Source organism: Ctenocephalides felis, unplaced genomic scaffold (assembly GCF_003426905.1).
Source record: "Ctenocephalides felis isolate EL2017-DRISC unplaced genomic scaffold, ASM342690v1 CF-g0.4_SCAFFOLD_00845, whole genome shotgun sequence".
NCBI lineage: Eukaryota > Metazoa > Arthropoda > Insecta > Siphonaptera > Pulicidae > Ctenocephalides > Ctenocephalides felis.
In genome coordinates, this window is record NW_020536999.1 from 92,822,766 (window position 1) to 92,840,608 (window position 17,843).

General features: G+C 28.5%; 1 protein-coding gene across 1 annotated transcript; it reads right to left on the reverse strand.

Annotated features, from left to right (window-relative positions):
* Positions 1 to 9,167: 9,167 nt before the first annotated feature.
* On the reverse strand, positions 9,168 to 15,885 carry LOC113363051 (LIM/homeobox protein Lhx9-like). Its single transcript, XM_026605539.1, has 8 exons — positions 15,623 to 15,885; positions 15,088 to 15,174; positions 11,704 to 11,916; positions 11,016 to 11,155; positions 10,856 to 10,952; positions 10,401 to 10,539; positions 9,614 to 9,710; positions 9,168 to 9,412 (listed from the first exon to the last, which is right to left on the reverse strand). Exons 1-8 carry the CDS (start codon positions 15,883 to 15,885, stop codon positions 9,168 to 9,170), a joined length of 1,281 nt encoding a protein of 426 aa, XP_026461324.1.
* Between the last annotated feature and the right edge of the window lie 1,958 nt (positions 15,886 to 17,843).

A 17,843-nucleotide genomic window follows, 5' to 3' on the forward strand; every position in this document is an offset into this window, starting at 1 on the left:
AGCTACTAAAATTATTTACAACTTTTTAATACAAAAGATCTTTGTCACATGTTTCCTTATATCAATAATATGAGATCCAAATCTAGCTATACGTAACAAATACGTAACCGGAAGGGTACACTTTTTAATATTTTTTTTATAAAACTGTACGAAAAATTCAATAAAATCTTCTAACAATTTATAGATAATAAAATTATCTGCAAGTTTTTCATACACAACATTATTGTCCCATGTTTCCCTGTATCAATAAATTAGATCCAAATTTAGGTGCACGTAACAAATACGTAACATAAAGGGTACATTTTTTCATATTTTTACATATAACGACAAAAAAAGTGCACTTTTTTATATTTTCGTGTCTAACTTCAAAACTACAAAATATTTAGCAAAAAAGTCTTCTAACAATTTCTCATACACCAAGTCTTCTAACTTTCTCATACACCAAAAAAATGACAAAATCGTTTTATAATTTAAAATTAATTTTAAAACCAGCACTTCATAATTTTACTCGGAACCCAATTACTTAGCCTTAATACTCGACACAAAAAGAGTATTTTTTTTTTAGATTTTCGTGTATAACTTCAAAACTACAAAAAATTTAGCAAAAATGTCTTTTACCAATTTGTAGCCAATAAAATTATCTACGACCACAAAAATCTCCAAATCTCATACACCACAAAAATGTCCAAAATCGTTTTATAACCCAAAATCCATTTCAAAACCATCGTTGTTTCTTACAGTTTGAGAATCTTTGATCTAGTGTTACCCGATTGTTTCGCCTTGCAGTGTTGCCAGAGTGAGACAAAAGCGCACGTTGTTCGTGTTTTTGTTTACGAGCGCGAAATTTAAATAGAACCGCGCAAAATAAATTGAAACTCCATAAAGCATTTCGGTTTTGCTGTAGGTACAAGGAATTTATTACGACAAAACAAATATATAGGAATTAGTCCGAGAGGCAAAGACAAGGATAGTGGAAAATATTTTTTTAATATGGAAGGACATGTTTGATGTAAATGTGTTATATGGGGGATTTGTAGACACATTAGGAGGTTATATTTTGCTTGAATATTATTTGAAGCTATTGTTTATAGTTTTGAAAATATTCAGGCTTTAATTAAAAATGTCTTGCAAAGTCTTTTGTACGCATTTCATGGAGTAAAAAGTACTTTTTCAAGAAGTTTGTTAATATTTCAAAATTTTGTGAGAACACACATCGATTTTAGTATTTATTATCTTAGTAGACATATTAAAGTATAATATATTAAATTTACAGCATCCTAGAACAAACCTTGTGCACTGAGGGTAATATTTATCTCGTCCTTACAATTTAGATAAAAATCGAGTTACTTTTTCTAGAAATTTTGTATTTTTAAAAAAAATTGTGGGAACACACATCGATTTTAGTATTTGTTGTCATAGTAGACATATTGATATATAATATATTGGAATTACAACATCCTAGAACAAACGTTGTGCACTGAGGGTAATATTTATCTCGTCCTTACAATTTAGATAAAAATTGAGGTACTTTTTCGAGAAATTTGTTATTATTTCAAGATTTTGTGAGAAGACACATCGATATTAGTATTTGTTGTCATAGTTGACATATTAAAGTAGGTATAACATATTAAAATTACAGCATCTTAGAATAAACCGCAAAATATTTATCTTATGCTTACAATTTAGATATGTTGAGTATGAAAATCGGAGTACTTTTTCAGGAAATTTGTCAATATTTTGTGAGAAGACATATTAATTTTAGTATTTGTTGTCATAGTAGACATATTAAAGTATAACATATTAAAATTACAGTATTAGAAGCTTATTTTTAGAAATAAGCAAAAAAATATTTATCTTGTATTTACAATTTAGATATGTTGAATTTAAAAATCGAGGTACTTTTTCAACAAATTTGTAAATACATAAAATTTGTATAAATGATGTGCTAGAGAAATTTGTTTAAAATTAAATTATCTATAATTTTTTCTAATAGTGTAGGACTCTACAGTAACTCGGTGTACTTTAAAATTGCATTTGAAAATAGGTGCTCCAAGTTGGTTAGTGTCTTTCACGTGCATTTATTTGTTACATCTTTTGTATCTTCCAAACCATTCGATTAGTATGAACGATGTATTTAGAGAATTAATTCAAAATTAAATAATCTTTCATACTGCCCGACAACATAAAACTCTACAATAACGGTATACTCATATAGTGTTATTTAAGTCTTTTTCTAAATCCTCTTTCCTTCGGGTGTGTCGTGGCCTCTCGGACTAATTTTATTCGTGTGTGTATATAAATTTGATTTGTGCCAATGTTGTAATAAATAAAATGCCTGTTTGTATTTTTTCAATTACTATAAAGCTGTCCGCACATAAACTTTTCATATATGAAAGTGTTATGATATATTTGATACGACAATGTTTTTCGAATTGTTATTTACAATTCGGAATAATTGTTAATTTAAAATAACACATATTGGAAATAATCGAGAAACACCTTTAGGGTTCCGTACAAAGATTTAATGAAACTTAAAAATCATTTATTATATAGACTTTGAATAAATAAAACTAATAAAATTTTCTAGAATTTGTTTATAAATGTTATTCTTGGCAAGGACATTTTCTGCTGTTTTTTTTTTAAACTTGAAAATTATAAGTTGTATCTGAATAATGTCTTTGGGTTATTTAAAGTACATAAAATGATCCATAATTTGTTCATATAACACACTTTTGTTCGAAATATGCTTATTTTAAAATTGCAACTGAATATACAACAATAAAACGTCTATAAATATTATTTAAATTTTCAAACTAGACAATATAGCTTAATACTGTTTTTGGATCTATTATATAAAAATAAGTCGGGCTTTCCTTCCTGACGATATAACTCCAGAACGCACAAACCGATTTCGACGATTTTGCAATCGTTGGAAAGGCCTCGGACTCCGCGAGGTTTATAGCAAAGAAAATTGAAGAAAGATTTCAACAGAAAAGCGAAAAACACTTTTTCTTTTTTCACATACAGCGTCATCTCTGATACTTAGCTCTGATACAAACTAATATTTTTTGTTCGACAGCTACTCATTGTTGTCTGCTCAGTTAATTTCATGTGACAAACCGACATTGTGTTCACTGTGAAATTGTGCAAAAAAGTATAAAAAATAAGTTATTCGTTTCTTAACATTTCAATTGGAAACCATCATATCAATCACGTGTATTGTGCAAATTTTTATTCAATTTCAACAGCAGGCAATTTTTTTCTTCATCTTTTAATCACCAAACAAAATGTTACATAAAATGAAACCATAGATAAGGAAACCATAGATAAGGAATGAAACCATCTGGTGGTGAAACGGAGTTTGCCCGGTTTGCTAGTATATATATATATATATATATATATATATATAAATTCATATCGAACATAGAATCTTAACTATGTCCTATTGATGGATTGCAAGACGAAGTTCTATTTAGAATCCAATAAGAATAAATATTTTCCATATGTATATGTATATATATATACATATATATATATATATATATATATATATATATATATATATATATAATATATGAAAGATCTAAACCCAATGATAACTAAAGAATTCTACTACCATGCTACGCTTTTTAGCCTCGCTTAATTTTTTATTGTTATATATACACATTTATACATTTATATATTTATATATAAATGTATATATGTATATATAATATAAATAATGTGTATAGATTCGTTAAAGCTTGTAGAACCATTAATCAAACCTTGGTATGTGTTCAGAAGCTCTGCTGAAGAATTCGAATTGTTATTTATTTATACAAGTCTATAAAAAAAACTGTTTTCAGATGCTATTTTGTTATATAAGTTATAGTTTTATAAATATATAATAATATTAGAAGAAACTGAGAAAATTTTATGTACATGTAAAAATGAAGAAGATGAAGAAAAAAATTGCCTGCTGTAGAAATTGAATAAAAATTTGCACAATACACGTGATTGATTTGATGGTTTCCAATTGAAATGCTAGGAAACGAATAACTTATTCTTTTGCATTTTTTGCACAATTTCACAGTGAACACAATGCCGGTTTGTCACATTAAATAAACTGAGCAGAGAACAATGAGTAGCTGTCAAACAAATAAGTAGCAGTTAAACAAAAAATATTAGTTTGTAGTACATGCTAAGTAACAGATATGACGCTGTATGTGAAAAAAAAAAGTGTTTTCCGCTTTTCTGTTGAAATCTTTCTTCAATTTTTTTTTGCTATGAACATCGCGGAGTCCGAGACCTTTCCAACGAATGCAAAATCGTCGAAATCGGTTCATGCGTTCTGGAGTTATATCGTCAGGAAGGAAAACCCGACTTATTTTTATATAATAGATATTAAAATTTGAAAAAATGTCCCATACGTACGGGATGGAATCTCCCTGACACGCTCACATATTTATACTTGAGGATATAATTAGGAATTTAGTATTTGTAGCTTAATATACTCTTAAGCTAAGTTATAGCTAAAAAAAAATTCTATATATTTTTGTAAGTTACCCAGAACTGCCTTAAAAATTTATTTAAATCTTATGAATTTTTACGTATGGAATATTTAAAGATAATAATAATAATAGTAGTAGTCTGCCCGAAGGCAGGTTCATGGTATGGGAGCACCACAAAATGAATGATTTGCCTTTCCTCCCTTATTTATTATTCTAATTTTTTAATTAACAAAAATTAATCACTTTTTTTTAAGATTTTTGTTTTATACGCTCTATATTTATATAAGTTTTGGTTATATAAATATATATTGTTACAAAAAATTGTAGATAATTTTATAAACTTTAATTTTTCCAAAGGCTGTATTTTAATATATTTTTTTTATGTAATATATTAAAATTTGAAAAAATGTCCATGCGGAAATGCATATAAGGTCTATCAAGTACAAGTTCTAGCTACAAATTTCCAAAATTTGACTGAATCTTTAAAATACTTCTAGTTATTTTACAAGAAAGTGTTATAATACAAAACTAGTTGGTTTGGTATTTAGCCTTGAGGCAAGTTACATGAACTTCCCGATATATGTAAATAATCGACTCAATCAATAAAAAATAAATTAATTTATGAGTGATTAAAAGTATTTCAAGTGGATTTATTACACATAATTGAAAACCAACAAACACGTTAATTGGAGTATTTTCTAAAAGCAAATTTTCGAAAATCAATATTTTTTTAATTGAACCAGCTTCCGTAGGACTTTAATGATTTATTACGTTTATTAAGACCAAGTACTCTATCGTTATACCAAGTGAATCGTCTAAGTTTAATTTTAACAAACGTCAAAAAACTACTCATCACAAACTTTGATGAATTTTTAAAATTAAACTACTTGTCGTAAGGCCGTAATAATTCAGTAAGTTCTATAAGACCATGGTATATATCGCCAAAAAAAGTTCCATAAACATCGTCTTAACTTTTTTTTTCAACAGTTAATTACAAGAAAACGGCTCGGTAGATTTTCACCTAAAACTAATCAGTATCATTCTCAACCAATATCTTTCGAACAGTTTTTGATTTTTAAAATCGATTCGGTAGAATGAGCTTAAATGTAGACAAAAAGTTTAACACTTTTTTCCAAATTTCAAAGAAACGGCTCGGCCAATTGTCGCACAAAAGTGACGAGCGATAGTCCTCATTGAGACACATCAAATGGTTTTTAAATTTCTGAAATCGGTTCAGGCGTTTTTGAGCAATCGTCGATGAAAGGTCTAATTTTGACAAATGCCAAAAGAACGATACTAACTTTGACGAATTTTTAAAGCTAAACCAATTGTCGTAGGGCCGTAATATTTTGGTATGATCTAGAAGACTATGGTATCTACCGTCAAAAAAATAATCATCAAAATCGTCGAAAAAATTTTTTAACACTTTATTACAAGAAAACGGCCCGGCCGATCTCTACCAACAACTCATCAGCACGATTCCCAATCAATATCTTTCGAACGGTTTTTGAATTTTCAAGATCGATTCACAACTGCGGGCTAAAACGTGGACGAAAAATTTTTCACTTTTCTGCTATTTACAAAGAAACGGCTTGGCTGATCGTCGCGCAAAATTGATAAACGCTAGTCCTCATCGAGATACATCGAATGGCTTTTAAATTTTTAAAATCGGTCCAGTCATTTTTTGAGAAAACGTCGATTTACGGCAAAAAATCTGTTCACATACACACACACACACACATACACACACACACATACTTTTTCCAAATTTGGTCTCATTCGATTCAGAATGGCTTGAAACGTCGAGAAAACATAAAATTAGCGAATCGGATTTTTTTATGAAAACATAAACTTCTCCTTCGGGAAGTTAATTATAGAAAATTTGATTAGCTATAACTTTTCAAAAGAGTTCATTAAGCTATGATAAGTATTTTTTAAGTTATGACACAAAACGTAAAACAGTCACATAAAAGTTAAGAGGATGTTTTTTTTTTATTTCAGAGGCTTCTATACAAATCTTTTACAAATATAAATTATTCCATGTTACATATTTATACATATGATATATATATATACATAAATATATTATTATATGTTATAATTAACCATGTGTATTTATGTTTAAATAATTATATGGAGTTTGGCGCCGGCAGTAAAATGCAAAAGCTAAAATATAAATATTTTATGTGTTCCAATTTCTTTTTAGTAAATAAATACTAACAAAGATATTCTCATGTATTTTTTATATTTTTTGCGAACGTCTCAGACTACCTAATAATCTTTGTATTTTATATTCTTGTGTTTAACAGATTTAATAGTTGGAAAAAAAATCTAAAGTTCATTCTCAGTTTTTATAATACAACTTGCAAAAACTTGGATTTAACTCAAAATAGTTAAAAATCGTCTTAAGGGGGGTTTACTGTGTATGTATATATAAATAAATTCAAGGCAATTTGTTGCTAATAAATTATATTTATTATATATTATACATAATATATACCATCTAACAATTTTTATAATTTAAAACTACAATACAATTGCACTAATATATATTATAAATATGTTTTATTTTGTAAGAATAGGCCATAAACTTTACACATTATTTTTATATTATTTATTATATATACTTAATTTTGATAAATATTTAATATAAAATTAAATAATACATATATACATATACATTTATTACCACATAATACTCTTAAGTATTTTACTTTTATATATTATACTATATTATTATACACATTTTTTGTTTTGACCATATAATTTTTTATATTTAAATTTTTTATTAAAATCAACACTAAATTCATTTTTTGCTCTTCAAGATCTTTCTTTTGATATGTCACATGCAAAATAGTGTCCCATTTGCCTATTGGCAAGTTGCACATTATTCTCCTAATAAGTATACTCTAGTCAATGAAGCGTTTTGGGTCTGAATTTTTTTACTGAGCATGAAATTTTGGTATAAGGTTCATCTTACCCTCAAGTTCAAAAGTGAAAACAATTCGGGTTCTGCCACCACCCTCCAAAAGGGACGACACCCTTTCTCAGTTGTGTAATTTTATTTTTTCAAAATAACGTCAGATATCGATAGAAGAACTAATTATAAAAAAAAGTTTTTTAAAGTTTATCAAAAAAACGAATACTTTTTAAGTTACTGGCTACTAAAAATTTCTAACCATTATAAAATTAATTAAAACATTATAATTAAAAACCAAATTCGTTATCTGCTCTTCAGGCCCTTTCCTTTGATATGTCACATTTAAAATAGTGTCCAATTTGTCTTAAGGCAGGTTGCTGGTCTTCATCATAATTTGGCAACAAAGTCAGTTTTAGTATTTTCTTATAGAATAAATATAGATGAAAATTATTGATAGATTTATACTGCCCTCTTCGAGGGCTTTCAAATGATATGTAACATGCCAAAAGTTGTTGGTGATCTTATTGGCAAGTTGCCAATTTACCACTGGATGTGAAGAACCAGGCCTTATATGGCAAAATAATTTAAAACGAGTACTAAATTTATTTTTAGCTCTTTGAGGTCTATTTTTTTACATGTCACATGCAAAAAACAAGTTAATCTTTTGCTTATTAGCAAGTTGTACTAAAAATTGCTAGTACTGCTTTCTGGCCAGAAGGTTTTTGGTTCAATTTTACGTTTCAAACAACCCGGCAACCACCAATTGGACGTTGACTTTTCTTACATCAAAAATATTTCATTTATAATGTTAGTCTTGTCTAATTCGAGTTGGAGTTGATGATTCAAACTATTTATGGACTTGCCTTCGAGAAAAGGTTGAAACATCATCATTCATTAAAAATATCTCCAAATCCCGTCTCCAGAAGAACAAGATGCAAGTGCAAATCTTCTAAATTAGAGTGAGTCATCACGTGGTGACGACACCAATGAGAGCATGTCTTGTCTTGGATCAAAAATATTTTAATAATAATGCTAGTCTTTACTGATTTGAGTTGGAGTTTAAAATCCAATCTATTTCTGGGCCTGTTTTCAAGCAAATCCTCATTCATTAATATAATATAAATCTCAGAACCACGTCCCCAAAATTTGATGTTAGTGCAAATCTTCTAAACTAGAGAGCCGTCATCACGTGGTGCCGCACACCACTAATGGGACCATGACTTTTCTTGGATCGAAAATATTTCAACGATAATGTTAGTCTTGTTTGATGAGTTGAGGATCCAATCTATCCATGGACCTCCGTTCAAGCCAAGCATTAGTTCTCATCCATTAATATAAATCTCCAAACCCCATTCCCAGAACATGATGCTGATATGTAGTAGCTGGAACCATGACTTTTCTTGCGTCAAAAATCTTTCAATATCAATGTTAGTCTTTCTAACAACTTGGCACTACAAATATTAGTCTTGTTTGATTCTAGTTAGAGTTGAAGATCCAATCTATTCGTGGATCTGCCTTCAATCTATTATAAAGCTCTGAACTTTGTGCCCAAAGCGAGTTGCTGATGCAAATCTTGTAAACTTGAGTAGGTCCTCACGTAGGCCTGCTGACGATCAATGGAAAGCCTGGATATTTTTTTTATTTCTTGGATCAAAAACAGGAAATTGCTTTAGATCGGAATTTTGTGAATCAAGTTAAGGCTAAAGATTCAATTTATCCAACGACCCTCCTTCAAGCAACGCCACCATCTTCATCCACTAATATAAATCTCCGAACCCAGTCCCCAAAACATGATGCTGATGCAAATCTTCTAAGCTCGAATGCGACATCACATGGTGCCTGCTGACGACCAATGGGGACCCCGAGTTGTCTCCACCGACTATGACGTCGGATCCTGATGGCGTCAGGAGTGAAGACGTCGTAACGTCACTCGTGGTCGAACTTCTGTCACTGGAGGCACCACTGGGCACCTGGGTGGGTTGGTTGTTGGAAGGAGCAGAACCTGAGGAAAAAACAGACTTAATAGAGTTTTTTTTTTGTCAAATCCAAAAGTTTTTTAGAAGAGTATCTAAAGTCATTGATGACAAGTTGCTTAAGATGCAATAATTTTATAACCACTCAACCAATTGTTACCAAATTTTTGAGGAAGTAAATCATTTCTCTAAGGGACTATCCCACTTCCATTTTATTTTATAACACTTACCGTGATGGTGCATTGATGTCTGATGATTTGAATTAGACGACGTTTCGTTCCTCATTACGTTCCTTCGCCATTTTGCGCGCGCATTTTGAAACCAAACCTAGAATTGAAAATACATTTATTCACCTAAACCATAAAGCTAAGCACTAACATATAGAATTGGTTCCAATTTGTGATTTTCTGAACCAATTTACCAAGTCTGTGATGGTCGTACCAAAAATTAGTTCGAGACAAAATTGTAGAGAATTTTATAAACTTCAATTTATCTTCAGACCGTTTGAAGCTCTGGTAACTAGTTTTTGAGTTATGACTGAAAATATAAAAAAACATAAACTTCTCCTTCGGGAAGTTAAAAAAAACGTCCGTGTTACGTTTTTGTTGCGTAATCTGCACGTACTGTAGTGACTTTGTCATATATTTTAAATCATAACATGAAAACTATTATTTGTATCTGGATAGTGTCTTTAGATAAATTTAAGTTTATAAAATTATCTAAAATATTTACTAAGATAGTTTTATGCTGCGGCAGCTAGAATTTAGGTTAGGACTACGTTTCTGTCTGTGCTACGTTTTTGTTGCGTAACAACCACGTGCTTTGCGTAACTAAGACCAATGCGAGAATAATTAATAGTACATTTTTTTATATTTTAGATCATAACTCGAAAGTTATAACTAGTATTTAGATGGTGTTTTCAGATAAATTAAAGCTTATAAAATTATCTAAAACATTTGCTAACACTATGTCATTGTATAATTAATATTTCTATATTTAAATATCATCTTATCTTACCTGTAAGACACGTTTCGATAATCCAGTTTTCTGCGCCAACTGTTTCAAATCCTTGGCGTCTGGATTTTGATTTATTGCAAAATAGGATTTCATGGTTCTCAATTGGTGATGTTTGAATGATGTCCTCATCCTTTTTGTTCTGGAAATAAAACCAGACTTTCATGTAAATTAAGCCTAATTCACCCACTGCACTCTAAATATAAACTACTTTGTGTTTTAGCTAATCATGCATTTATGTAATAAATGTTTCATAATTTTTGAAAGGTTTTTGTAATGCAACTCATATTGAATGATAAACAACTTTTTCTACCAATATAAGTCTCTACAACAACTTGGTGTACTTGTAAAATGCACTAAAAACAACAAATATCATCGATGACAATAAAGACATAATAATGGTTAAAATCATCTAGGCATTTTCTGGCTATTTCTCAATCTGTAATTTTTAATATTACCTGGAAGTCCCTGAGACACTCATAACGCTACCCGGCGATTGAGAACCATCATAAGAATCCATGTCCATAGAATGTTCCATATCAGAATGAAGCATATCTAGAAAAATTGGTGAAATCTCGTTTATCAATTGTTTTGTTCACAATTTTTTTTAGTACATACCCATTCTGAGAGATAAATCACTAACGCCTTCATTGCTGGTGATGCTGGGAGTTTTACGTTTCCTGGGCCTGCCTTTTTGAGGTCCCAAACCTGATGGGGTCAGACCGTGTTGGAAGTATTGGGCTTGCACCAGGGCATCACTAAAAGTAGACAGAAATTATAGACGATTTTTTATGTTTTTTGGATTGTAGCACGAAAAGTTGTTATTGAGGATTCTTATGATATATAGATAAATTGAAGTTTGTAAAATTCTCAACAAAATTTGTTTGAAACATATTTAGTGCTTTCTAATAACAAATGCTTCAAAAATGCACCTAAAGTTAATGATCAAAGTCATTATCAAGTAGTCAGTTTGATTAGAATTTTAGTATCTAAGAATTGTTTCTATAAAATTTGTAGACAATTTTATCACCTGCAAATCTTCCAAAAACAGTATTTATCTTGATCAACATGTTTCCCATAAATGCCCAAAAACTAAAACACTGCCCATTCTCCATAATGAGAAATGTGCAAAGCCCCACAGTGTTGAGCTCACAAAACCCCAAGATTTGACTTCACAACAAAACGTTTCAAGCACAATTCCTAGGCAATTTTATAACCTACAAATCCCCCAAAGACAACTTTCTCCTCCTTCAACTACTTTCCCATTATCTTCCAAACACTAAAAACCATCCATCCTCCAACTCACCTTTCTTGAGAAATATGCAAAGCTGCACAGTGTTGGGCACAATAAACGACTCCATCTCGTACTGCAGCAGTATCTCCTTTTGCCAGGGCCCTACTGCAGGCCCTGCAGGCAAAACAACGGACGTGAAAAACTAAAGAGCGGGCCCTGAACACCAATTCGCTCCTGGAAATGCCCATTCCGCACCCGGAGCAACAACGGGTAATAGAAAACGTCCTGGGAAAAGAGGAGGAAATTAGTGATGTGTTTTTGGGTTTTGGGTTGTAAGTCGGAAAATAGATGTCGGAGTGGAAAATTGTGTTAGGACAAATTAAAGTGAATTAAATTTATTTATATACAACATATTTTTGTAAAATTAAAAATTATATTTAAAAATTGCATTTGAAAATCAAGTATGCACTCACAATTTATAGATCATACTAGAATATGACTATCCTACAAGTCGTTTAATTTTAAAAAATTGTCAAAGTTTGCAAAAGTTAGTGTCGTTTTTTTTGGCGTTTATCAAATTTATAACTTTTATCGTCGTTTGCTCAAAAACGCCTGAACCGATTTCAAAAATTTAAAAGTTATCGATGTATTTTGGTGTGGATTATTTGTGCAGCGATCGGCCGAGCCATTTGGAAAAAAGTGTTAAACTTTTCGTCCACATTCAAGCTCATAGTACCGAATTTATAGACAATTTTATCAGCTATAAGTTATCTCAACAAAGTATCTACATACAATTGCCAGTTTTTGAGTTATTATTCAAAATTTTATATATATATATATATATATATACTCGTATATATATATATATATATATATATATATATCTTCTATATATATATATATATATATATATATATATATATAAAAATAAGTAGGGTTTTCCTTCCTGACGATATAACTCCAGAACGCACAAACCGATTTCGACAATTCTGCATTCGTTGGAAAGGTCTCGGGCTCCGCAAGGTTTATAGCTAAGAAAATTAGTTGTGCATGGCATCGTGCCTTAATGCAAGCTGCTGGAACTTCACGCACCGTAATTAAAAATTCGAGTAATGACATTAGTGAGAACTATCAGAATTATGCTTGGTTAAGTCAACGAACAATTTTCGCCGCAAAGAATGATGATGTACACGCACTGAACTTCACCATTCAATCAAAAATTGCTGGCGATTTGGTGACATACCAATGATTCCGACAAGTCTTTCGTTTGACTTCAAACGATTGCAATTTCCAGTTCGCCTTGCGTTCGCAATAACAAGTCGCAAGGCCCATCGCTTAGTGTTTGCGGGATAAATTTCAAATAGATTATTTAGAAAATCATTGTTTTTCACATGGGCAGTTATACGTTGCCTGTTCACGAGTTGGAAAACCATCCGCTTTGTTTGTGTTAACGTCAGACCAAAAAACAAAAAATATGGTTTACCAAAGAGCACTTCAATGAAACGGATAATTGGCGGATTCACTTTCATTTACTTAGAGAAGTTCAACAACAGCTCGATTTTTGTAATCGAAATAAATTCATTACTGTTGTATAATAAAATCAAATTTTTACTTTTCAAATATAAAACAAACAAAAAATTTCTTCATCTTTCTCACGAAACCATCTGGTGGCGAAAAGAAGTTCGTCGGGTTTGCTAGTATATATATATCATCAAAACTATCATCATATATATATATATATATATATATATATATATATATATATATACATATTATTCTTCCTTGGGAATTATTATTAAGCTATCAAAAGGTTTCCTTTAATAAAATTATAACACAGAAGGTGTCTAAATAATATATTTCTCGTTCCCTAAAAATGATTCAGCATTTCTTAATAATGTCCGACTTGTCAGTCAAAAGTCAAATGTAATCGTAAATTGTATAAATACATACATATACATATAAAAATGTATAGAAGAATATATATGTATATATACATACTTATATAAATGTAAAATAAACACCTGAATATGTATAGCTTTTGTTGATTTGTTATTTTCATCTGTTATTTCCGCTTTTTTGACACTTTTTGTTCACCTGTTGGAAAAAATTACTTTCCTATATAAATATACATATATCTATGTACATATCGTATGTATATATATATAATTCATAAAGGCAGGTACATGATTTTGACTTGCTTTTTACGTCATATGTAGTTTTCAAACGTAATTTTAGAAGATAACTTTTAGTTTACACTTTTTTTTTATTTTCATATTATATAACAATCAGAGTTATTTACATACCCTATGAGTTATATGGGTAAATTACACATTATAATAATAATAAAAATAATAATCACAGAAATAAATGAAAAAAACATAACAATAATAATAATAAATAAATAAATAAAAATAGATAAAAAATACAGAAAAAAATAAAGAAAGTGAAAAGAAACAAAAGAGAAAAGTTTTACACTAAAGTACTTTTAGTGAATGTTTTAGATAATTTTTATACTATGCTATAATTTATCTGGAGACAGTATCTAAATATATTTTGATGCAATTATTTAAGAATGTACTTATATATATTATATATATATATATATATATATATATATATATATAATTTTAACAATGCTCATCTATTCAAGCACATAATAACAAGTTTCTCTTCGAAAAAAAACAGTTTCTGTTTTTTTTGGCCTCAACCGAAAATTTTAATGAAGACATTTCACACTCTAAAAAATTATATATACATATATATATATATATACATAAATAATATATATAATATATATATATACAAAGCATTTTCTAGTATTTATTTTATTCAATTTTAAAAACACTTCTGTATTTGTAGTCATCAAATTATCAAAATCTACGTTTTTACTAATTTTTTGGTTGAATTTTTTATATTTGGCTTAATATTGGCAAAATTAATTTTAATATGTATATATTATCTGAAAGCTAATAAAATTATCTATAAATTTGTATATAACAATTTTTAGAGCTTAGAACAAAGTTATATTAAAAAAAATTGTTGAACTTTGAAGTTACAACAATTGATATCTACCTAGTTTACCCGGTGTAATTTTTTTGCACAAAGCTTGATAATTTTAAAATATAATTTTTAGGACATATTTATTATTATATAATTTTGAAAAGCTTATAAAATGTTCTATAAATCTGTATATAACATTTAATACAGTTTCAAAAAAATTTATTTAATAAAAATTCAATAAACTTTGAAATTGCAAATCTATAATTGCTTTCCTTGTGCAAATGCCAGTAATATCTATTTTATAAATTAATATTATTGTACACAATTGTTTATTATTTTTTTAATTTTTTTTTTACATTTACCTAACTGAATAACTAATAAAAAAATCACGTTTACTGATAAACTAAAATAACTAAATATAACTAAATTACTATACATTTTAAAAAAAAATCTTACCTGTAATAATCTTCTTTGCAATAAATATTTCCATCCCTGGAATAACAGGATAATTCTGAATCTAAAGGTTGACTACACCTGCAACATCTAAAAAAGAAAGAAATGACTGTAATTCGCATTGAATTTTGCTTCAATAAATAACTTAAATAAATTTGCATTAAATTTATTTCTTACAAAATCCTGTTTTTTCCAAAACAATTTAAAACCATGCACACAAAAAAGTGAATAGTCATAAATTTTTCAAAATCTATTAAAAAAAACGTCGGATTTATGCACTTTCTTTTTATTAAATTTTAAGCAAAATTATTCATCTATAAGTAAGAAATACTTTTGTGTGCAAATTTTCAAATATTTTGGATCTTCCACACCCAAAAATCTGGAGTTCTAGTAAAACTAGACAGTGACTTTTTTCAGGTTTAGTCAAATAACTTTTTATTTAATCATGATAGAAAATTTTTGTATTAGACCTATAAATTCTACATAAAATTAGCTGAAAAACTATATTTATCAATGTTTGTACTAAGTAAATATTTACCTCAAACAATTAGCATGCCACGCCCTATCCACTGCCAAAAGGTAAAATCTATCCCTGATGATTTCTCCACAGGCAAAACAGAAAGGAACACTTTCATTTTTCAATTCCTCATTTAAATTTGTGAAATTTTCATTAGAGGTCGTATTTGGGTTTTGATTTGGGTTTATATTGGAATTATTGTTATTGCTTTGGGGATTCGAGAGGTCTATGAGGTCTGATGACCCGCGATCAGGGTCTTGTTGGAGGATTAGATCTTTCAGCATGGTGAGGGTGGAAGTTTGGGGATTTTTTGTAAATAATTTGTTCTGGAGGTTGGTAATCGGGAGATGTGGATTGGAGGATGATTGTATCAGCTTTTTATTGATATATAACACTTTGCATTTGTTTAAATAAATTGAAGCACAATTTAGAAAAATGCTACTCGTCCACTAGATGTCTCGATTGGTAGTATCAAAGTTCACCAATTTTTGGTAATTAATTTTGTTCCAAATGTTAGTAATCGGGGGATGTGGATTTTATTAACTTTCTACTGATATATAAAATATTTATATTTATTTATACAATTTGTTACAAACCAAAGCAAATTAAAGAAAATTCAACCAGAAATTTTGGAACATCAAGTATCATTCTTAAATTTGAGCAATTTATACTCAAAATTTTGATATTAACTTTGATAGGCTACAGTGCCAATCGATAGAGAATATTATCAGTTTTCTAATGACATATAAACATTTGCAAATGTTTAAACAAATTACAACAATATAAAGCTTGATATAAAATAAATGCAACCAATCAACTTGAAACAAAGCAGTATTAGGAGTTAGAAAGGAACTTTGAAATGAAATAGGATGAAATAAAATTGTTTATTAATTTTTATTAATCACTTCAGTATAAAACACAATATTTTTAAAGCACATATGCATTTGTTTATAAAATATAAACAATTTTGTTAAAATTGTCTTTCAGCAATTTTCATATTTCCACATATAATTTTATACACAACTTCGTTTTAAGTCTTATTATTGTTTATATATACATTTGTTTATAACTTTATTATTTGTTTATGCAATAAATTAATTTTTACAATCCAAAACCCACACACAAAATTTATCCGACGGTTTTTTTGATAAACAAAAAAGTATTGTTCACGTTTTTTTTTCAAATTTTAAATAATTATTAAAATATTTTATAAAATAACTACAAACAGTTTTTATTTTCAAATCACTGTTATTTCATTTAATTTTTGGTATTTAGTTTAAAAAAAAAAAATTTAATCCGGGCGGCAGCGACCCGGAACAAAATCTCTCGTACTAATAATTTGTTTTAAAAGCTTTTTTTGGTTATTAATAATTTAAGTATTGTCTATCAAATTATAAAAATTAATTGACAAATTTTCAGCAAATTTAGCCATTATAATGGTATATGAAACATATAAATTATTATATTTTTTGCAGTTAAATTTATTTTTTTTAATAATAATTTATAAATTACATAAATTATATCACTTTTGTTTGATATTTTTATATTTAATATTTAATAACAAACACAAATATATAAATATTAATCATTTATTTTAAGTTAATAATTTTGTATTATTCTTTTTTTTTCATTTTTACGCCAATTTTTTCACATTTTGGCAAAGTTTCTGTACCAATTTATTTTATTTTGCTCAAAATAAACACACACACCACACACACTTCAATTTTTTTGTCCAACTTTTTGACACATTTTATTTTAATTTTTTGTATTATAGTTTATAATATTTTGACTCACATGCTATTATATAATATTAAATTAAGTAAATGGACACTTTTCATTAAAGGTTCCGTACCAATTTATTCACTTTAGTGCAATCAAAAAAATTGGTGACATACTAAACACACTCAATTTGTTTAACTAATTTTTTCAAAAATTTTCACTAATTTTACCAAACCAAATTTACACAATATCAATACAGCTATTGAAATATTTTTTGCAACTATTTTCAAAAAAGGTTCCGTACCAATTTTTTTACTTTTACACAATCCAAATTAATGGTAGTAACATACTAAACCCACTTAATTTGTTTAGCAAATTTCAACCAATTTTTACAAATATTTTCTTAACTGTTTTCACCAAACTAAATTCACACAATTTTAATACAACCATCAAAGTATTTTTTGTAACTATTTCCAAAAAGGTTCCGTACCAATTTATAAATTTAAACAGAGATCAAAGATTC